The 23,542-nt window shown below is 41.6% G+C and overlaps 1 protein-coding gene across 1 annotated transcript in view; it reads left to right on the top strand.

Annotated features, from left to right (window-relative positions):
* The window catches only part of LOC134224831 (kinesin-like protein KIF12), a 54,222-nt gene that overhangs the window by 27,817 nt on the left and 2,863 nt on the right, over positions 1–23,542 (top strand). The window contains exons 2-4 of the mRNA XM_062704436.1: positions 18,262–18,442; positions 18,508–18,729; positions 18,799–18,939. Of these exons, the coding sequence (XP_062560420.1) occupies positions 18,262–18,442; positions 18,508–18,729; positions 18,799–18,939 (544 nt within the window). The remainder of the gene's footprint in view (positions 1–18,261; positions 18,443–18,507; positions 18,730–18,798; positions 18,940–23,542) is intronic.

Raw genomic sequence — 23,542 nt, 5'->3', positions numbered from 1 at the left:
AACGTCATGACTTGCATCACAAACGTGCTAGGTTCCAGATCATAAGAGTTTTCCCTCCACAAGAAGCGTTGACAATCCTGGTCCTCTTCAGCAATGAGTGTTTGGTGAAACATCTCTCGGATGTCTCCGCAGATGGCCACCTTTTTTTCCCTGAATGAGTAGAGAATACCACTCAAGGACGTTAATTGGTCTGGTCCCTTGAGCAGTAATGAGTTAAGCGACACACCTTGCGTTTTGCGGCTGCATCCCATACAATTCTTATCTTCCCGGGCTTATTTGGATTAAACACGGGAAATATGGGAAGATACCAAACCCGTGGTTTGCGTTCGTTCAGTTCTGCTGGAGTCAGTTTTCGAATGTAACCCTGGATCAAATAATCTTTTATCTTACTACGCAAAACTTCAGCTAATGCAGGTTCTTTCTTCATCCTTGCTTCTAAACATCTGAAACGTTGAAGCGCTACGATTTTACTGTTTGGTAGCCGGAAATCGTCAAACTTCCACAGTAATCGGGTCACAAAACGGCCATTGTTTGATCGCTTCATAGTTTGCAAAATTTTTTGAGCTCATTCATCCTCAACTGATTGAACTAGATGATTAGGTTTTGAAATTCCTATATTTTCCAGCAAGAAATATTCCTGCATCGCACGCTGTAAGATATTATCGCTATTCTCACAGCATGGATTGACACTCCAATTGTGATACCCAGAGAATTCACCTTCGGAACCACCATGGATAATCCAGCCAAGTCGGGTTTTTGTGGCGACTGGCTCTAACATTCCCCCTTCACGACCCTTCTGCGCAAATCCAAGGTTTGCGTTATTGACTCCGATCAATAATCGAGGTTGAACATCATCATATGATTCTGCTGGAACTCCCTTAAGGTGACTATATTGGAGCCGAAGATCATTCATGTGAAGTGTTTGATGGAAAAGTCCTAGATTTGGTACGGTGTGCACCTCTCTTAGATTGTACTTCTTCGCATGTTGTCCAGTCCCAGAAATTTCAAGCTGTACTCGCATCGAGTTGTTTTCATAACGTTGCCTATCTCCAGTCCATCTTAAACATATAGGTTCTCGTTCGCCCTCCAGGTTGAGTTCTGCAGCAAGTTGTATATCCATTAATGTAAACGCTGATCCATCATCTAAGAAAGCGTAGGTTTTCAAAACCTTGTCACGACCATATAACACAACTGGCGCAATACGAAACAGCGTTTTGGTTGTCGGTTTATGATGAGTATTACAGCCACCCTTATCCGATTTTTTCTCATACGTTTCTTCTTTTTCATTGGAATGAACTTGACCTTTGATTTGGGATGAGGAGGCAGCACTGTCACGTTGAATATTATGAAGTAGCGGATGATGCTTGAAAGTGCAACCATTTCGACCACACAACTGCTGAGATTTGCAAGCTGTTTTATGCTTCTTCAAACATTTCCTGCACACCCCAGATTCCTTAACGGCTGACCATCTGGAGTTGTATCCAAAATCTAAAAACCGACGGCACTTACTAAGATCTGAACAACTGCCTTCACAGGTTGGACATGGTTTGGGAGCTGCTGGCTACTCGGTGCATGTTTCTTCGCTATGCACGTTTAGGAAAGCTGATCCACCTTTTCCTGTTCGAACGTTGGATAGCGTTGCGATCGGGCAAACAGTCTCGGCTAGATCGTACAGCCAATCAGCAAATTCGGAAAGGGTTACCACTGAGAGGGAACGTCGATGTTTGGCCCAGTCGAGTTTGATCGATGGAGGTAGTTTATCGACAAGCTCTTTCAAAAGAACAACGTTATAGGAATATTCCACCAGCTCGCATGCCTCGATGGTCGCGCAAAGATTTTGGACCGTCAGTGCATATTCGACTACTGTTTCTAATTTATCTACTTTTTGGAGCAGAGGCGGTGCTGATTTTTGCTATCAAATTGTGTATGATTACTTCAGGGTTTCCAAATAGCATTTTCAGCGTGGAGATAATTCCTGGTACATTGGTTGGATGCATAAGTCTACATTTTACGGCATCGTATGCCTTTCCTTTTAAACATTTCTGAAGACGCAAGAGGTTCTCCTCCGGTGTATAGCCGCACATTTCGGTAGACGAATTAAATGTGGAATAAAACAATGGCCACTCTTCTGGGGAACCGTTGAACGTCGGAAGATCTCGTGAAACAGCCTGGCGAGCCGCAACATGGCTTTGCGAAAGATTGTATTCATAATCAGACTGTATTCGTCTAGGAGTTGAGCGTTGTCTTGGTTCGAAGTCTGGTACTGTAGAGTCAGCAAATCTAATGCTCCTGGGTGGGGCCCTGCTTTCATTCTGAATACTTGGCCGTCCAACTGGAGCATTGCTGATGAACGTACGGTGTGTAACAGGATCACCAATCGTAGCAGGAATAGCTGGAGCTGGACGTATGTAAATAGAGCGCTGTGGATTAGACATTGAACGGTGTTCTAGTTCGTTGTTTGTAGCATCACGTTGCAACCAAGAGCTGACTTTATCATTGGGCATTTCTTCCATTACACTGATATCAGATGTCGAAGACGTCTCACTAGCGATTTCTTCCAGCAATTCAAATCGTTTTTGAAGATATTCTCGTTTACTAGCTTCTTCTTTTTCCTGTAACTTCCTTTCTTCGTCTAGCCGTTGAAGATCCAATTGCATTTGTTTTCGCCTGGTAGATGATCTGGAACTAGCAACCTTCGAAGACTGGCTTTTGTTACCAACTGAACCCTGATTCTTGTTGTTTAGTTGATTGCTTGCAGGCAGCATCGACGGTGCTATACATTCGCCAAAAACTTGAACGGCAGTAGTTGCAACACCTTGTGAACCAGAAGGAAGATTTTCTGCTAATGAAGGCGTTGGAAGACTAATCGGATGTAACACAGGTGAGGCTACCATGGGGTCCCGCACGCATGTGGTGACAAGCGGCGCACTGCTCGGAGGCATCGAAGAAGCTGGATTGATCAGTGATTGTTTGTAATACGGTGGCAACGCCTGAGCAAGATTGGACAACGGCGGAAATGGGCGCGGAAACACCAGATTGCTTTGAGGAGCAGTAGCAAAGTTGACTTGTGGAATCGTATTGACAGGAATCATGGTACAGGGTTCAGTAGTTATGCTTGACGGAATAGTCAAGGTCGATGGTCCAGTCGTGACAGGAGATATTTGTGACCATGACATATTCACGTATTCGAGAGGGACTGTACTTACAGGAACAGCTGCAGGGTGTGGCGCGGGTACGTCTTCCTCACGGCACCAGTGCGATGTTTACATCCAGGACAAAAGAACGAATGACACTGCATGGCTGGGTCTTCGCCAACGCAGGCTGGGTGATTCCATTTGCTGCATATAATGCACTGCCAAAGATGACCGTTTCCCATACTACTGCATACCTCGCACTGCTTCGGTGTAGAGCATTGAATCCCTTGAACTTGTGGCCCGGTGGCGGATACGTGGGAGCGATTCGACATATTCGCAGCAGGATTGGATTGAGTGTTAACTTAAACAAAGTTTTTAACTGGTGGCGGATGCTAACGAAGAATAAAACTCTTCCAGGTTTTTAATATTAGCATATATTAAAAACTTTCTGTAATTGAACATATGTAATGTTAATGAAATATTCATGATTCAATTATAGTTATATCTTACGTTTAGTGAGCTTATTTTTCTTCATTGAGTAACTTCTACTCCTGCTCTTTATATGATTAGTTCAAATCCTGCAATTTATTATTTATATAATAAAGAGTTTCATTTCTTTGTCATTATTTCAGATTTACCTCTACTATTTTAAAGTTTTGTGTATCCGTACCAAATCTATACCACACGCTACAAATATAAAGCTCGAATTCTAATCTTTCTTACCGCCAGAAATTATAAGAATATTTGAGGAAAAGGGCAACGTATTGTGTGGGCAAACGTTGCTATTTTTAGGGTTAGCTAAAACAAACGTAGTTTAATTATTTATCCTTTCGTATCGTATGAAGAAAAACATACCAAAGTTTAACACAGGGTTTAAGCTAACTACAGTTAATATTCCACTTATTTCCTGATTACTAACTACGTTATAAGGCATGAAACAATGCATAGAGTGATAACACGTCGTAGAGAAGTTCTTTCTTGTTTTGGATTTCATCTGATAACGTGAATTGCTATGCTGGATAACAACAGAATTCGCCCAAGAGCTCGTTGCGTTGACGTTTTACAACCTACCGCTCTGCTCCCTCAATTTGAAGCGACGCGTCGACCAAGGGGTCGTTACATACATGCAGCTTTTTATAGAGGTTTAACAGGGCCCACTGTCAAACCCCACCACATCCTAGGCAAGCCCCACAACTCGCAGATGGCCTGGGGAGGGATCGTCAAGCCCTTGGGCGTACATATATAGAAAAGACTTAAACGCAAACGGCGGAATAAGAATCAATTCAACGCAAAATTATTTATAGAATAATTGATAGGGTCATCATATTTTATTTTTAAAATTGTTGACGTGATATTTGAAATGGAAAAAGTTCAAAAGTTACAAAGTATGTATTTATTTGGAAAAAACTTAAGAGCACCACATACGAAACACTATTGAAATAATATCCATGTGTAAAACATGCTTGGATAAAAACAAATTTAAGTGATAACCGTGCTTTTTCTTGTGGTTCCATGTGCGTGTATGCTCGGCTATTATAATCCATTCAGTTAGTAAGATGTGATTTCAAATGTCGTGAATAGTACATCCCTTTGAGACATTTTTTATTGCAGTGCGGGCACTCACGAACGAATTCCTCTGCCAGTGGTATCCCATGTTTAATAGACTTGTGCCTCTGAAGACCGAGTGTAGAGCCGTGTCGCTTTTCACATATACTGCAAGCAAATTTATCCGTATGCGCGTTACAATGAACCAAAAGTTGTTTCCTGTTGAAGAAAATATTGCCGCATACACTACAGGGATGGTACTCTAGCTCTTTCTCAGGATGGCTGGTTTTAAAATGTTCAATAATTTCCGCTCCTTTGGGAAATGCTGCTTCGCAAAGTTTACAAACATTTTGATAGTTGGACCCACCACCATTACGACGAACTAGGCCTTCTACGCGAGCAACTTTACGATAAACAGTCTTTTTGCCAGAATGTTTCCTGTTATGCCTGACCAACAATCGTCGCGATACGAAGGCTTCATTGCACAATTCGCAGCTGTAACTGGGGGGTGGTACATCTGCATCATGGTTTCCGTTTTTCATCAGATCCGCTCGATGGTTCTCGTTGACATGGTCCAGCAACAGTTGAGACGTTTTGTAACAGATTCGGCAAAACTTACACTGATACGGTCTGTCCCCGCGGTGCACTATCATTATGTGCCTTTTGAGATTGCGCCGAGATGCAAATGAACCCTTGCATATGTCGCACTGAGTTACCGGTTGCCCTTTGTGGTGGAACTGAAAACATAAATGAAGTTGAGCAATCTAAATTGATTTTCTTAGACTGCGTATTCATACAAATTAGACTGCATCTAACCTCAAGTCGGGCACAGTTTTGCAGGATTTGCTATTCAGATAAGGCTGAATTGCGGTTAATGACAATATAAACATGATTTCAAACCGATGATATGAAAAAATCGTTCGCTGGAAAAATGTAACGCTGGATGTGTGATATGATGTGAACAAACATACATTGAATTATAATCATAAATCAGAGCTTAATTTACACATTTTTAAACCTGTCATAAGACGAGTTTATACAATCCCATTGAATTCCACCATTTAATTGTATCTTGACAGATGCGTATTTCGACCTCAAAAGTAAGGCCGTCTTCAGTGTCTCGTACTTGACTCGACTTGGAATTCAATGGGATTGTATAAACTCGTTTTATGACAGGTGAAAACATTCCACTAAAAAGCTCAAAATAATTTTCTTAACATTTTTAAACTTTCCATCTGATCAAAAAATCTACTTCTGAATATTTAGATGGTATCATTTTGAATAAAATTCTTCGTAAATATAAATTCAAACTACTAATTTAGAATATTTATACTTCTATCTCAAGCGATGTTAAGTTTGACTTCCACCACTAGGTTTGCAAATATTATCAAATATTATATTTGTTTTCTGCTGCAACAATTGCTGCTAAAACTCTATATGGTTATCAGATGTTTTTGCTGGCGAAGATACGAAGGGTATCCGTATGCCTTAGCAGCATAGTCGCTTTTTTTGTTAACTGGAATCCCAATCAAAGAAATGGCCCAGCTACAATCTATTTTTAGGATCGCTCCTCCAATAGAAATGATTATTTTCAATACTCTGTACCTACGACGATATACGTTTATGAGTCCAGTACGCTCGAATCTACTTACCAATTCATGACGGTCCATAGCAGTTTTGTCCCGGAATATCTTACCACATGCACTGCAAACGAGCTTCTGCTTGCGTATGATCACTTTTTTATTTTGGGTAGCAGTATGGGCGTCTGACTGGTGTTTCCTTTTTCCGGATCTATGAGCGAACCTCAGCGGACAATAATCGCACTTGAATGGTCGACAGTCCGGGTCATGGCGCGCTAAATGCACGTTGAAACTCGTCGAGTCATTGAACGTTACGTTGCATTCCTGGCAGTTGAATTCGTCGTCAACGTGAACCATCATCAAGTGGCTAAGCAGCATCGCAGTATTTTCGTAGCAAGTTTTACAAAGATAACAAGTGAGGCGAGACTTTTGCAATTTTTCCTTGTTTTCCAACTTGGGATCATGTGATTTTTCTTTTGTTCCCTTAGGCTCGACAACCGAACGATTTATCACCGGTTCTTCTTCGCTATCACTTAGTGAATAAACTTCAACATCATACACAGCCGAATTATCTACAACAATGGACTCTACCGATTGCTGTGTAACTAGAAGCCCTTGGTCAAATCGATTTTGTTGAAAAACAATTTTCTCACGGGACATTCGGTAACGCAAGACACCACTTCGTTCTCTCGCGTTTACTGTTTGCAGTTGAAACCTGTACATCATATCCAGCTTTGCAACACACTCCTCGCAAAGGTATTCTTCAGTTGCCTTTTCATCGAAATACGTAGGACCGAAGTAGGACGTTACCAGTTGTTCAATAGTAAATTTCTTGTTAAAGGTGGCATCCTTTTCTATCATGTTCTCCTTTAAATGCATGCGACTGCACAAGCAACACCGATCAACTTCCACAACAATGTCTTCCCTGAGAGTAATGGAGCTTTATTATTACATTGAAAATCAAAAGAAAACCTTTACCAACCTGAAGTACAACGTAGGTTGTCGATAGCAAGGTGGGTCGGCCTGATTATACCCTAGGAAGTGCATACTGCACACTACGGGTACGGTCCCATTTTGGCGAAGTTTTGACATACTGTCCAGCAGAAGCCCGGAACCAACTTCAATGCATTGCCGCCAGAGGCCTATCAAACCTAAATCATTGGGAAATGGAGCAAACCATTCCTGGAGAAAATTTTTGCAGTTTGGCACCACACAGCGGTTAATCGTTGGGCTAACTGGTTTCGGGGTGGTTGCTTCGGGTTGAATAACGTATTCTGAAAAAAAAAAACGCGTTGGAGTTGAATAAGATTTAAATTTGAAAAATCTATTATTTTGAAGACATTCGTGCTATTTTTTGCAGTTATGATTTTTCAATCTTTGCAAATATAAAACATAGCGTTTTATGAAGGCCTAGTTTAAATCGATACTTTTGTCTGGAATATACCAACCATGCCCATATTTGAATCTATGCAGTAAGAAAAATGAATAACATTCTTCTATGTTTATATTCCCATATATGCTTATTAATTTGTCTTCTTAAACTTAGAGCTAGAATTTGAAAAAAATGAAGCTTTATGTTAAATGCTATAATCATAAAAAATACGAAAATAAAGAAAACAATATATTTTGCTTAATAGTTGCCTCAATGATTTTACTCGTCTCACGTCGATAACATCATCCACTTCTTCAAAACTTCGGATTCTGCGACGCCTACCTGTCAAAAGTCAAGAGCTACATGGATATTGCTACTCTCCAAATTCGTGTTCTACATATGTGGAGCACATGCCGGGGCGCAGATTTGCCACATGCATTAAGGAAGCCCCTATCCCTCTCACCGCAGTCGTGCTCTTCCTGCCAGCTATCTGCAGCCGTTCCGGTTCTGTGTGTGAGCTGGAAGATGGGGCTTTCCAAAATCAACCTGCAGGCACGTACCGCTCCACTGCGAGCAATTCGTTTTCTCAATCTCCTTTCGTCTCAATTTCCGAATTCCGACGACTGTCAGTATCCACCGACAGCAACAGAGGCAGCTCATCGAGAGACGGTCTCACAGATGCGCCAAATCGCTTTCCATCACTGACACCATCTAGCCCTTCAGTTATTAGGACTCCGGGACGTGCTCTAACCAGAAGCTTCATGGAAGACTCTAACCCTCTCGACTCAGTCGTGCCCATCCCGTCAACGTTCATCACCCGTCATGGCCCTGAGGTTGAGTTTGGGAAGGAGTCTTCCAAAATCAATTATCAGGCGAGTACCTTCAAGATTCGAACAGTTTGATTCCTCAATCAAACTTCCTTTCCAGTGCATTGTTAGATGGGTCTCAGTCATCGGACTGCGTGAACTGGATCGTCGCAGCAGAGGACGCCGCTGCAAGTGATTCCCGCTGCCAGAGCGTCTACTACCAAAACGTCAGACCAGACCAGGGGTCTGCATACTAAGACAACCGTTTTGATGTTACGACTCTCGTCCTGTGATTACGATGTTGTTGTGCTATCAGAAACTTGGCTCAAATCCGATATTTGTAATTCGGAGCTTTCATCGGACTACTCCATCTTCCGTTGCGGTCTTTTTAGAGGCGGTGGCGTATTGGTTGCAGTCAAATGTGAATTGCGACACCTGCTGTTTCATACCACGTTATTCAGACCAGGAACCGGATCCCATGGATTACGACTTGCGGCAGTGCGATTTTACTTCGCTTAATACAGAGCTTTCTGCTTCACCGTCGTCGCATTAATCGAGGTGTTAACACGGAGCCTTAGTGGAATGCTCAACTCAGAAACCTGCGCAAAAGATTGAGGAAGCTACGCAAACGGTACATCGCTAGCAAAACTGGTGGGAACAGAGTTTCCCTCCATCAAGTAGAAACCTCTCATAACGACCTCCTCGATGCCAGTTACCGAAGATATATGAACGACCTCTAATCAAATCTTAAAAATAATCCGTCCAGGTTTAGGAGATTTATCGAATCGCAAAAGACGGCTAATCAAGTTCGGAACAGTGTTGTATATGGCGATACTAAAGCTACATCTGATGAAGCTGCGAACCTCTTCGCCGACTCTTTTCAGAGTGAGTTCAATGCGAACCCTCCGCAAACTCTACCAGGTAGTTTTTCGAATATTCTACCGCACGCTATTGACCTCGCGCCCTTTCTGTTCTCCGATCAAGAAGTGATGAAAGCTCTTCGCGATTTAGATGCTTCAAAAGGTGCCGGAGTTGATGGCCTAACACCTTTCCTGCTGAAAGCCTGTGCTGAATCACTAGCGGCTCCACTAACACTACTTTTCAACAGATCGTTAAGTGAAAAAACGTTCCCTGGACTATGGAAAACAGCAACGATGATTCCAATTCACAAATCTGGAAGTTTGCCCAAAGTTAATAATTACCGTGGAGTTTCCATTCCTCGTTGTGTTGGAAAACTTCTTGAATCATTAGTTCATAAAGTTCTGTTATCTGCTGTTAAACCATTCATTTCGATTCATCAGCACGGTTTTCTTCCTCAACGTTCTAGTACAATGAATCTGCTATGCTAATCTAATGCGCTCTTCCGTGAAGTCGTGAAGCGCAATCGGGTGGACTCCGTATACGTAGATTTTTCGAAAGCTTTTGACACCATACACCATACCGTTGCAAAGTTACGCCACTTGGGTTTCCCTGAATGGATAGCAGATTGGATAATGTCATACCTGACTGGCAGAAAGGGTTTCGTTCGTGTTAACGCCTCATGGTCTAGGACTTCCAGTATCACCTCGGGTGTGCCCCAGGGCAGCGTGCTGGGACCTTTACTGTTTATACTATATGTATGACTATAGAGGCCGATGTCAGCTAATCGACCTGGAACTACTCTCAACTAGACGACTCAACTTCAGAACACTTGTAGTGTATGGCATCTTCAACATGGCATCTTTAACTATGCTAATTATAGAACGGGAAGGTTGTTCTAGAAAATTGAACATCCATTCCAAGTAGAATTGTCCCACAACGAAAAGTAACCGCATGTCAGTCCCATTAGTAAAAACAATGAAAACATCATAAAATAAATTGCAATAAGGCATTATAACTTGTTTGTTTATTTCTTCAGAAAAAATATTTTTAATAGCATTTTTTATGCATTTCTGTAGGTTTACTGTTCTGGCAAATTCGTCCAGTATGATTTACTGTCGTTATTGACGAGCGGTAAAATAACTTTTAGCAAAGAAGTTTTCCTATCTTTTGGTATTTCTTTGAGCCTGTCTTTTTGGCGTGTCTTGCAGAAGGAATCCATCACTTTGAATCTGTTTCATTTTTTTTTCGTAAATAGATTGCATTGATTCATCGGCTCACTTCCGTCGAGAGCATTGCTGTAAAAAAGCTTGGAACTTTCCTTTCTAAAAAATATGTGTTTAATTTTGTCAATGTACAGTCGAGGTTTGCACTGATTGATCACGTACTGGGTGGTGTTCATTGTTGTGCTGAAAAAATCGTCGAAATCCATGTTCAGAACGTACATGTTTTCTTTCGCACTTCCAACTAGTTCGCGCATTTTCCTAGTATGGCCTGTTTCAAAATATTTGAATGATATTTTGAGAACGTTCACGACGTCAGATTTGATTAAAAGTATCATGTGTTGGAACATATTCCATTTTTTAATTTGCGCACTGCAGTAATCTAGCCAAAACATTATTTCTCCTGCAACCGGTTGATCACTCGATGGAAACAGCTCGTAATGTGCCAGTGGCCACTGGTGTTGACCACCAACATGGAAAACGACATTTTCAAGCGAAACGTCATTGGAACATAATCCCTAGAAGTGCCAGAAATACGTCCCATGTTCTAAACAAATTCAGCACACTTTTGAAATAATGTTTGGTCTTTGCTCGTCTTGCCCCGAGGGGTGGTCATATCGATGGTGAATATAGGCATCAATAAAATACCTTTTTTAAAACCAGATTTTAAGATACTGAAACATCATTATTCAGTGTTTATTGATACTTATGTCGAAGACGGGTTATCATAAAGGTGTTTCATGGAAAAGTCAGCAGAATTCGAAAGAGTGTTACAAGGGTTACCACTTAGGGTGGCCATCTTGCCCCACTTTCCCCTATCTAGACTAATTGCGATGCTACGAACGAACGATGCAATGAGAGAATCGTCTTCACAATGTGACTGACTTGCGGTTACTTTTCGCGTGGGTGAAGAATGTAACCGCATGTCAGTCACACTCAAATTACTATTAGAAAAATGATTGTTATCAATAGTTTTAATAATGTTTCTACTAGAAAACCATTAGTTCTGTATCATAGCATGGCTATTTTATATCAAATCAGTCTGAACACATAAATAGTAGAGAAAACATGCTAAACTTTTGCAAGAGATTTTCTCGATTTCACTTTTTTACAGATGGGACAGACTTGCGATTCACGGCAGTAAAGGTCGTTATCAACTAAAACCCACCCGTGTAAAAACAGAACCGGGTATCTGAAAGAAATTCGTTTTTCAGTTTTTTACCCTTTTCTTTGATCCTTCCATAATTTTTTTTTTTCATATTTTCGTGAATAGAGCATAAGAAAATATAAGCAAAGATAGTAAATAATACATTTTATAATATTTGATATAAGGCCCTCTCTCTTCATGACATCCGCTGCGATTAGTACTTGAGTATACTAAGTTAACATATAAGTATACAAAATATATTTTAAGGATTTACAATTGTTTAAACTTCGAAGATTCGAATAAAAACATTTAGATAATTTCCAATTCGAGATACCATTTGGTATAAGATGTTTTGGAAAGCTGGAAAAAATATTTAAGTATAAAAATGATTCTTATGTCTCCGGCAGGAATCTGGGCTGGACTTAATTCTGAGTTAATATAATTCTGATACAAATATCGCAGTTTTTACGAGAAAGTGCGCGAAAAAACATTCGCGTAAAACTATATCCCAAGGTCGTTCAAAACTTTCTTGTCCACAAAAATTAACTTAGTTTTTTCATAAATTGATTCTGCTTATTGAAACGAAAATCAACAAATGTTTAAAAATAATTATGTCTCCCCCTATTGGATGTTTTTACCCAAAAATAGTATTTTACTTTTAATCATTAATCACTAATCATATTCATAATTGCCTTATTCATTAATCATAAACCTTAATTATTGCATACCTACAATGCTTTAATTCATTAATCTTTAATCATAATCATATATTTTTTATACATTTCAATAACCCAATTTGGTAGCCTTAGATAATTTCAATGGGGCCCTCCTTAGCCGTGCGGTAAGACGCGCGGCTTCAAAGCAAGACCATGCTGAGGGTGGCTGGGTTCGATTCCCGGTGCCGGTCTAGACAATTTTCGGATTGGAAATTGTCTCGACTTCTCTGGGCATAAAAGTATCATCGTGTTAGCCTCATGATATACGAATGCAAAAATGGTAACCTGGCTTAGAAACCTCGCAGTTAATAACTGTGGAAGTGCTTAATGAACACTAAGCTGCGAGGCGGCTCTGTCCCTCTGTGGGGATGTAATGCCAATAAGAAGAAGAAGAAGAAGAAGATAATTTCAATTATTCAGTTTCAGTTTATTTTCCATAATTTAACAATTCCAGGGTAATAGTGTTCGCTAATTGAGTAATGGGATACCTTTCAACAATTTTGTTTTTCAGTCAAGTCAGTTGACTGAAAAGAATTCCGCATGAACTCGTGGCAAGTGCAGAGGAATATTCGGCCTGCAGTGGGTGAGTGATTGCATCATCATTTCCTCCCCCTTCCCTACATTGACTTGCATTCTGACGTGGCAGGCGCCAGTATGACCTAACAAATGAAATCACCAGTACTTGTACATTGAAGATGTGAGCTAGTCCTAAGCAAAACATCTGTTGGTTCCCTGTGCAAGAACAGCTGATCTGGTCATAGTGGAGTAGCAACTACGAGCAGTCAATCAAGCTCAAGCTCAAGTCAGTTGACTGATAGGGTCTACATAATTAGATGAGGGGTCGTACACTAATAACGTAATCACTTATGGGGGGAGGGGGGTCTGCCATTTTCTTACGCTCCATACAAATAAAAAAATGATTTGTATCTGATTTGCAAAATAATCCATCCAGTATCTGATGATTTGAAATCTTACATGGGGGGAGGGAGGTTTAAAAACGCAGAAAAATGCTTACGTTATTAGTGTACGGCCCCTAAGTATTTGAAGGAAAATACATGCAAAAAAACCTTCAAGAATTACAAGATAGTATGGTGGACAGCAAGAGGAAATCTATAATTTGTTATCCTAATATCACAGTTTTATGCGACCAGGCGCTTTAGCAGTGGATTTGCTGAAGTTATACAAACAGTCCAAAACTTTTGGGAGTACTCGCTGCGCTGAAACCTATCGTCGATGCGTTCAATGTTCGCAATCCTGTGAACCTCCTCGGTTGGGTGGAATGGTTCAAAATTCAGTATTCAGTTTGACTTGTATTTTCTTTCTGTGAGAAGCAGCACAGTTATACCAAGCAGGAAAAGTTTACAGTAGCAGCTTTGATTTTTTTTATCCAGAAACGACCTCCGGTTGACGAGTGAAAAAAAGGGTTTTGGTTAATTTATCACTTTTGCTAAGGGCGTTCTTGATATGGGTGGCGAATCTTAGCTTTTGGTCTAACGTCATGCCGAGGTACAGATCATCGGACGACCATGGAACTTGTTGTCCACACACGTTGATTTGTCTGCGAGGAAGATTACGAGGGCTTCGCTTTCTTGTGAAAAAGATTGTTTGCGACTTTCCACCATTGACCTTTATTATATTACTTTCACTTCACGCGGTTTTGAAGAAAAGAACGAATAATTTTCAGTAAGTGCAAGGGAAAGTTCCCTTGAAGCATTTTGTGTAGAATTGCCTCCTGCTACACAGAGTCAAAGGCTTTCTTCACCTCCAGAAGGACCACGCCCGAAGATTTCCCTATAATGTGAAATTGGTTACCTTTTACCAACCGCACCAATTGTAAACTAATTAGTCTGTAGTTCGAGGCATTTCTTTGGTCCGTTTTTGGTTTTGGGGATAGCTACATCTACTGCATGTTTCCAACAGGAGGGAAAGTATCCTAGTCGTAAACAAGTGGAAAATATTTTAGAGAGAAACACGTTCCTAATTTGGTCGTGCCCAGGCGACTTTTTCGATTTAAGCTTGACGATGAACCGGGCTACCTCCTTTGGACGAATCAGCCATGGATTATCGTTTGTCAGGTCGGACTGCTCTACGGGTTGATTGAGTTGTTCACTGCAGCAATCGTATCATCGATGCTTTGCATTTGATTGGTGTACGACTGGGCAAACCATGCTGCCAACAACTTGGCCTAGTCTTATGAGGACGCCATCATAAAGTCACCGTGGCGCAAAGGGGGACTATATTTGATTGATTTGTAAGGCTGGATATTTTCCAGAGAATGTTGAGGTAGCTATCACTATTTCGTAGTGTCTCTTTAAACTTTTCATATCGATCTTGGTCACACTCAGCTCGAATCCTGTTATTGAGAGATGCCACTATGTCGCGATAGATAGGATCCCTCCACCTGTACCATTGCATTGTCTTCAACGTTTATTCCGTAATGCTATTAGTCTTTTAATGTGATCTGGAATTGTTGCTGTCTGGTAATTGCGTCGGTGGACTTCGGGAATCGAGACGGCCTCGGCGTAGCCTTAGATAAAGATTACTTGATTACTATGCAAATTGATTACTCATAATCATTAATATCGGTCGTTAATCATTAATAATGTTTAATCAGGATCGTTAATCGTTAATTATACTTTAAACATTTTATTCATTAATCATAATTGTTATTCATTGTCAAAAATTAATTTAATCGTTAATCATAATTATTAATCATCGTCAAAAATAAATAAACCATTAATCATAACAAATTTAATCATTCATTGGAAATTTTATTTATTACGCCTCCTCCCTTACCTTTCGGAGACCAGTAGGACATAATTTATATTAAATACTAGTCGACCCGGCAGACGTTGTCCTGCGCAGTAGGCGAAAATGTGCGTTGTGCACTGCCTAAGCGAAATTTCCATACGATTCTTAATTTTAGTTTTTTACGATTCAAACATCTTTACTTGTGATTTTCGCATGGACAAATATTATAAAAACCCGTCGGAAACGATAATGAACATAATTGCTGAAAAAATGGATAAAATCCATCCAGCCGTTGCCGAATTATGCGGATACGAACACAGACCATTTCATTTTTATTATATTGATTTGTAATGGCCCAATTGAGATTTACTAGAAATGAATTCAGCAGTTTTAAATCTCAAATAAAAATTATTTAAATTTTTTATTCTGAAAATAGTCTTGCTTTACGAAATTATGAATATTTTTTCAGTTTTTTTAAAGTTTTCTAACCAAAACAGATAACTACTATATATATTAGTCTGGCGAGTCAAAATAATTCAATGTCTAAGAAATAATAAAATCATTTTCTATCATTAAACGTGCCATTTTTACATACAGGAAAAAATCAAATTCAAACTAAACAGTATCCCTTTAATGCTGTCAAATTTGGTTCAAGATAGTTACTCTACTATAAACTATAAATAAAAGCAATGTCAATAGGGGCAGCAGGGACTATGTCCAAGGGCTTGACGACCCCTCCCCATGGCCACTGCGAGTTAGAGGGCCTGCCTAGCATGTGGTGGGGTTTGACAGTGGGCTCTGTTAAACCTCTTCAAAAAGCTGCATGTGTCTATAAGCAGGCCCTATCAAACCCAGTCAACACATGAACGTATATGGTGTCGTGTAGGATGCTGAAGTGCAGGCAATAGGAGTACTTCTCCACATTTATATATCGTCTCCAATTTAGCATCCTGTATTGCACCATGTGCAATTTTATGTAGACTGGGAAGCAACCGTGTGCCGCTCAAAGCGTACAAGCCCAACACGAGTGCCAACCGGCACATCAGGATTAATACCAGTGAGATCCTGATTACGGTATACTGGTCACGGCAAGCGACAAACACACGCGCGAAAGTAATGCAAAATAAACGACATGTAAAATAAACGTAAATTAACAAAATATGTCTGGCTGAACATTCTTATTTAACGTCAAATAGAGATAACATAATAAGCTTTCCGATTACTATCAATTTGGTTTAACAGCCGTGATTATTACTTTATTTTCAATTTTAATCCCGTTTCTTTTTTATTGTTCTTACGTTAAAAAAATGACGCGGGCGCCTAATCCGAAATTCAAATGAACAATCGCTCACTTTGAGCGATTGATTGTTTATTCTCGCGAAGAATGAACAATTGAACAAGTTAAGGAAATGCTAATACTGCTGTGTAGGTTGCATAGGTCACATCACTTTCCATGATGAATCCCGATCTATGTTACTGATTACCCCACCCAACTAACACTACTTCCTTCCCGTGGTAATTGTGGAGATGCAGAGGTATTCTCGGTCTCTAGTAGCAACAATTACCACACACTCACATTCCCTCCCTTTCCCAACTGACTGTAAGGACTTGGCCGGCGCCGTTATTGATCAACATTTTCGAGCTGCTGAAACGTGCACTTCGAGAATAGTTGGTAAATCCCAACCACTATTCACTTGGATCGTAGTGCAATTTTCACCAGTTCTGATCAATTACGGAGTAGCAACCATTGATATGTACAGTCAGTCTAAGCTAAGCTAAGCTATAAACTATAAATAAAAGCAATGTCAATGATGAAATCATTCCTTGTGCTCGAGCAAACTGAATTGCGATTTTGGAGGAAAGTATCGTGCGTGAAAGTAAAGTTTTTCATGCGAAATCACCAGTCATTTACCGAAAAATATTACGGGGAGTGAATCGGATGATTCGGATAACGCAAGATTTCGAATACGAACTCGCTAAGGACGACGGAGATCCTACGTAATTTAGCAGGAAATTGATCTGTTTATCGTATTGCCTTTATGTGCGCGATTAGCATTAGTATTGTTACGGTTTAAGTCGTAGATTGGACACTAGTGATACTCATGTTTTACTTTTGCGATCCTTATCTAGAATGCTATCAGAAATCAAGAAGCCTTGGACAAATATAATAAAAGCATGATGATTACTACTCCTGGATACGCCCATCTTCACCGTAACTAGGGAGAGGTAGGAAGTGTTGATGTGGTACTTAAGGAGAGGCCACCGACTCAGCCGACACCCTCATAAAGTACCACGGAGTTGGATAGTGAGGAAGGTATTCGTTGGGTCAGGATTTGCCTGTAACTGGCAATGTAACCGTGGTAGATCTTACCCCGTAACAAACCACGTAAATGTGTCTACCCAGCGTTACGGATAATATTGCCATTATGTGCTCGATTCTCACTAAATAATATTGGTTACCGTCTATACTTCTTCTTCTTGGCATTATATCTCTCCACTGGGACAGTGCCGCCACACAGCTAGGATTTATTAAGCACTTCCACATTTGTTAACTGCGAGGTTTCTAAGCCAAGTTACCAAGTTTTTCCTTCCGAATCTTCTTCTTATTAGCATTACATCCCCACACTGGGACAGAGCCGCCTCGTAGCTTAGTGTTCATTAAGCACTTCCACAGTTATTAACTGCGAGGTATCTAAGCCAGATTACCATTTTTGCATTCGTATATCATGAGGATAGCACGATGATACTTTTATCCCCAGAGAAGTCGAGACAATTTCCAATCCAAAAATTGCCTAGACCGGCACCGGGAATCCTTCCGTGTATTATGAGGCTAACACGATGATACTTTTATGCCCAGGGAAGTCGAGAAAATTTCCTAGACCGGGACCGGGAATCGAACCCAGCCACTTTCAGCATTGTCTTGCTTTGTAGCTGAGCATCTCACCGCACAGCTAAGGAAGGCCCGGTAATACATTTTCCAAAATAGATATTTTACATGCTGCGCTTACGCATTTTCCACGGCGGGTGCCTAATAACATGATATGTATATGTAAATAATTTTTTATTGAACTTAAAGAATCTTGTTGAATGCACTTTTTTAAATGCGTACTTTCTTCAACCACCTTCCAGTCGTGGCAGCATTGACAACTTGGACAACATCACGCAGTCTTCGAATGGGAGCGGTAGTTCGGCTCCGGGCACACCGGAGGACAACATTAACGTTGTGGTGCGCGTTCGACCCCTAAATGTGAAAGAAATTCGCAATGCCGACGACATGGTGGTCCAGTTCCCCGGAAACGGACAAATCCTGGTACGTAGCTATTTACTACGTTCACAATCACATTTTAAAAACGTGCCGTGTGCTTTATTCCGCAGTGTGATGGCATTCCGGCAGCCCCGGGGAGTGGGGGCCAGAAGCCCAAATTGTTTTCCTACAACGTAGTCTTCGAACCGGGCGCAACGCAGGACGATGTGCTGCAGTACTCGGGCATCAAACGGCTAATCGAAATGGCAATCGAAGGCTTCAGCTGTACGGCATTTTGCTACGGACAGACCGGTTCGGGGAAGACGCACACCCTCACGGGGCCTCCGGAGCTGGTGAGTGGCAGCTCGTTACGAATATGTATCGACAAACGTCGTAATTAAACATTATTCATTGATTTTCAGTTCTACGGAAAACCGGATCCGCAGCACGAGAGCCACGGATTGGTGTTTCGATCGTTTCTATATCTATTCAAATTGCTCCAGGAACGAAAGGATACAAACTTTGTGTTGAAAGCTTCCTTCTTGGAAATCTACAACGAAAAGGTAAGAGGGCAAAACTAGGGAAGTAGGATTCATATGAATTGTTCAGCATGTTAGCAGAACAATCATCCTCTGGTAAACACGAATCGAAAACTTATGGAAACATTTTGCTACATGTTGACGTCACATGCAATATAGGAAATATTGCGTCGTAATAAATGGAAGATTATCTAATATAATAAAGTGCAATATTTCATGTGCCTTCGGTAATTTCAAGCTCCGCATGGCAGCGTGTTGTTCCGCCATTGGGATAGGGGCGAGGGCACTCGGTGTGAAGGTCAATCATGAACGATGGACGTATTCTAGCCATGGTTGGTTGAGCGAGGTAATGTATGTCGTGACCGATTGAATCCAACCGCGTATGCGAGGTGATGTTATTAAAAATTGATTGCAAATCGAGGCTTATCGTGGCTTCTTTTAGGAGCCGTTTACCATTAGAGCATGAATAATAGGACACAACATTATTCGAATCTATAAACTAAGATAAGATAGAATTCCACGATAATCCTGTTCGATTGATTGCATTTTAATCATTCATAGTTCAATATTGGGATCTGCTACTAGCAAAGAGCAGCGAATATTTATGAATAATTACTTCATCAATTAAATACCTTCATTAGTCGATCCTTTGATTAAGCACGCAGATTATTTCAGCTATCACCTATCACCGAGATGATAACTTCTCGTGCAATGAAAAAGGCAATAAAATATCATAAAGGTCAAAAACATTTTCAAATTAGTAACATTCACAAAGTATCCTCCTATCAATAACGTTTTTATTAATCAAATTCGTCAGCATTGCAACGCCAAATCGTGTGATGGGGAAAATCAGCTATTTTTATTCATGTATGTAAGCTGCGGAACTTTAGTTAGGGTCGGTTTATTTAGCTGAAAGACATTTGGCAGTAGAATCTTATGCGAGAGCATTCTTATTTAATAATATTCCTCACAATATTTCTTCTTTTCTATGCCATCAATTTTATCTTCCTCCCTCTTATTTATTCTATCCAATTTTTTTTCTTCCTTATTTATTTATTTTCTTCAGTTTCTTTTTCATTTTTTCCTCATTTCGTTATTTCAGTAATCTTTCGTCGATCAGTTTCTTTCGTCTTTTCTGTCTAGTTTTGTCATTTATCATTTTCAACTTCTCACTAAGTGAGGGGTTTACTTTACTCGATCTCACTCACTCGTGGTTCCTGAGTATTAGGTACATAGGGCCAACATAGAAGATCTTCGTCCTGAATGGCTGCTCAAATACACACAGACATTTGAAAACAATGCACAGCCTATGCATCGCCTATTAAATATCGAAGATCCCTTTTTAATAGGAAGCCTTCCGAAGACATCAGTTCAGTTTGCGGGAAACGGGTTCTGTGTTGACCCCAAGCTAGCGGCTCAAGGTATTCGGGACAACATTACGACTAATGTTCCAATAAATACGGTGTCCGAAGGTGTTACCGTATAACCGGAACCAATACCTTTTTGCCACTATTGGGAACCCGATCTATCTCGTAGAAAAACTTATTTCAAAATTTGGATATGGAAACAATATAAAAATAGGTTGTGGCAAATTAGCTGTTTCAGATTTAAGTAGTTATTTAGACATTACCCTCAAAATCCCTCCATTTCCTACCCTGAAACCCATGTTGCGGAGTATAAGTCTAGCATCTCTATCTATGTCGTTTACCATCTACAATGGTGGTATTCCTGCTGTTCCGGAGATATCAAAGAGAAGGAGAGAAAGAGCAGATTGATCTACGAGACTGAAAAAAGAGGAGTCCGCGTCTGCTAGTCAAGAAGGATAGACGTAATTATTTATTTATTTATTCAGACTAAGGCCGAAGTGGCCTGTGCGGTATATAAGAGTCTTCTCCATTCGGATCGGTCCATGGCTACACGTCGCCAACCACGCAGTCTACGGAGGGTCCGCAAGTCATCTTCCACCTGATCGATCCACCTTGCCCGCTGCGCACCTCGCCTTCTTGTGCCCGTCGGATCGTTGTCGAGAACCATTTTCACCGGGTTACTGTCCGACATTCTGGCTACGTGCCCGGCCCATCGCAGTCGTCCGATTTTCGCGGTGTGAACGATGGATGGTTCTCCCAACAGCTGATGCAATTCGTGGTTCATTCGCCTCCTCCACGTACCGTCCGCCATCTGCACCCCACCATAGATGGTACGCAGCACTTTCCTTTCGAAAACTCCAAGTGCGCGTTGGTCCTCCACGAGCATCGTCCAAGTCTCGTGTCCGTAGAGGACTACCGGTCTAATTAGCGTTTTGTAGATTGTCAGTTTGGTACGGCGGCGAACTCTATTCGATCGGAGCGTCTTGCGGAGTCCAAAGTACGTACGATTTCCAGCCACTATGCGTCTCCGAATTTCTCTGCTGGTGTCATTTTCGGCAGTCACCAGTGAGCCCAAGTACACAAATTCTTCTACCACCTCGATTTCGTCACCACCGATGCAAACTCGCGGTGGGTGGCTCACATTGTCTTCTCTTGAACCTCTTCCTATCATGTACTTCGTCTTCGACGCGTTGATGACTAGTCCGATCCGCTTAGCTTCCCTCTTCAGTCTGATGTAGGCTTCCTCCATCTTCTCAAAGTTACGTGCCATAATATCTATGTCGTCGGCGAAGCCAAATAGCTGGACGGACTTATTGAAAATTGTACCACTCGTGTTAATCCCTGCTCTTCGTATTACCCCTTCCAAAGCGATGTTGAATAGAAGACACGAAAGACCATCACCTTGCCGTAACCCTCTGCGGGTTTCGAAGGGACTCGAGAATGCCCCTGAAACTCGAACTACGCACATCACCCGATCCATCGTCGCTTTGATTAACCGTGTCAGTTTATCCGGAAAACCGTGTTCGTGCATTAGTTGCCATAGCTGGTCCCGATCGATTGTATCATATGCGGCTTTGAAGTCGATGAATAGATGATGTGGGCACGTTGTATTCGAGGCATTCCTGCAGTACTTGGCGAATGGCGAACACCTGGTCCGTGGTGGAGCGTTCGCCCATACTGCCCCACGATCTCCCTTGCAATTGGTGTTAGTACCTTGTAGGCGGCGTTCAGCAATGTGATTGCGCGGTAGTTGCTACAATCTAGCTTATCGCCTTTTTTGTAGATGGGACACACGACACCTTCCATCCACTCCTGCGGCAAAACTTCCTCCTCCCAAATCTTGGTAATGACCCAGTGCAGCGCTCTAGCCAGTGCCTCACCACCGTGTTTAAATAGCTCTCCTGGTAGTTGGTCTCCTGGTAGTTGGTCGTTTCTTGGTTAGGTGATCTCCATGTGGCATTGTGGATATTTTTGCGAGGAAAGAAGGTGCTTCGGACTACCATTCCGCGGGAGGCTGCAAAGTTTATGCATCGTTGGCCGTTGTCATTCGATACGGTGTCCAGACTATCCGATGACCGGTCTATACATTTCCTCCCTTCCTACCTGTGCGTTCATGTCACCGATGACGATTTTGACGTCCCGCAGTGGGCATCCATCGTATGTCTGCTCCAGCTGTGCATAGAACACTTCTTTCTCGTCGTCGGGTCTCCCTTCGTGTGGGCGGTGCACGTTGATGATGCTATAGTTGAAGAAACGGCCTTTTATCCTCAGCTTGCACATCCTTGCGTTGATTGGCTGCCACCCAATCACGCGTTGGCGCATCTTACCCAGCACTATGAAGCCGGTTCCCAGCTCGTTGGTGGTGCCACAGCTTTGGTAGAAGGTAGCCGCTCGATGCCCGCTTTTCCACACTTTCTGTCCTGTCCAGCAAATCTCCTGCAGCGCCACGACGTCGAAGTTGCGGGGATGTAATTCATCGTAGATCATCCTATCGCAACCTGCGAAGCCTAGCGACTTGCAATTCCATGTTCCAAACTTCCAATCGTGATCCTGTATTCGTCGCCTAGGTCTTTGCCGATTATTTCGTGTCGCATATCTCTTATATTGTTCGTAATGATTGGTTTTCCAGGCGGTTTATTGGGCCTGCGCAAACCTCCTGTCTCGTCGGAGGGCCGTCGTGTCAGGGCTGTTTAGCGTCCCACCTAACACCAGGACTTGGGCTTGTGCGCTTTGAGCAGCACACGGTCGCTTTGGTGAGGCCTACTTGCGGATACATGCAGCTTTTTATAGTGGTTTAACAGGGCCCACTGTCAAACCCCACCACATCCTAGGCAAGCCCCACAACTCGCAGATGACCTGGGGAGGGATCGTCAAGCCCTTGGACATAGTCCCTGCTGCCCACAAGTCATAAGACGATTTCGAACTATCCCATTTTATTCCACCACTTGAAGTGAACGAACGATTTATTGAAAGTCGCAGCATTATTGGATGTATTGTGGCTATCCGTTTAGATTGCATCAATCATGCTCTCACATTTCTCAACAAGCGATTTCTAAAAACTCAAAACTTTCTAGGACGACTTAAAAATTGGCACATCTTCGAAAGTTCCGAAGCTTCCAGATGCTCACCTAACGGCCACACGGTGTCAATGAATGATCCTCGAATTGATTTTGATCGCACACAACTACAAAAAAATGTTGTAATCGATCTTCGCATCGTCCATTTAGATTATTGATTAAATTTGGTAAAGTATTAGCAGC

Source organism: Armigeres subalbatus, chromosome 3 (genome assembly GCF_024139115.2).
Source record: "Armigeres subalbatus isolate Guangzhou_Male chromosome 3, GZ_Asu_2, whole genome shotgun sequence".
In the NCBI taxonomy this organism is placed as follows: Eukaryota; Metazoa; Arthropoda; class Insecta; order Diptera; family Culicidae; genus Armigeres; species Armigeres subalbatus.
The sequence above is the reverse complement of the archived record's forward strand: the minus strand, read 5'-3'. Positions and strand labels throughout refer to the sequence as shown.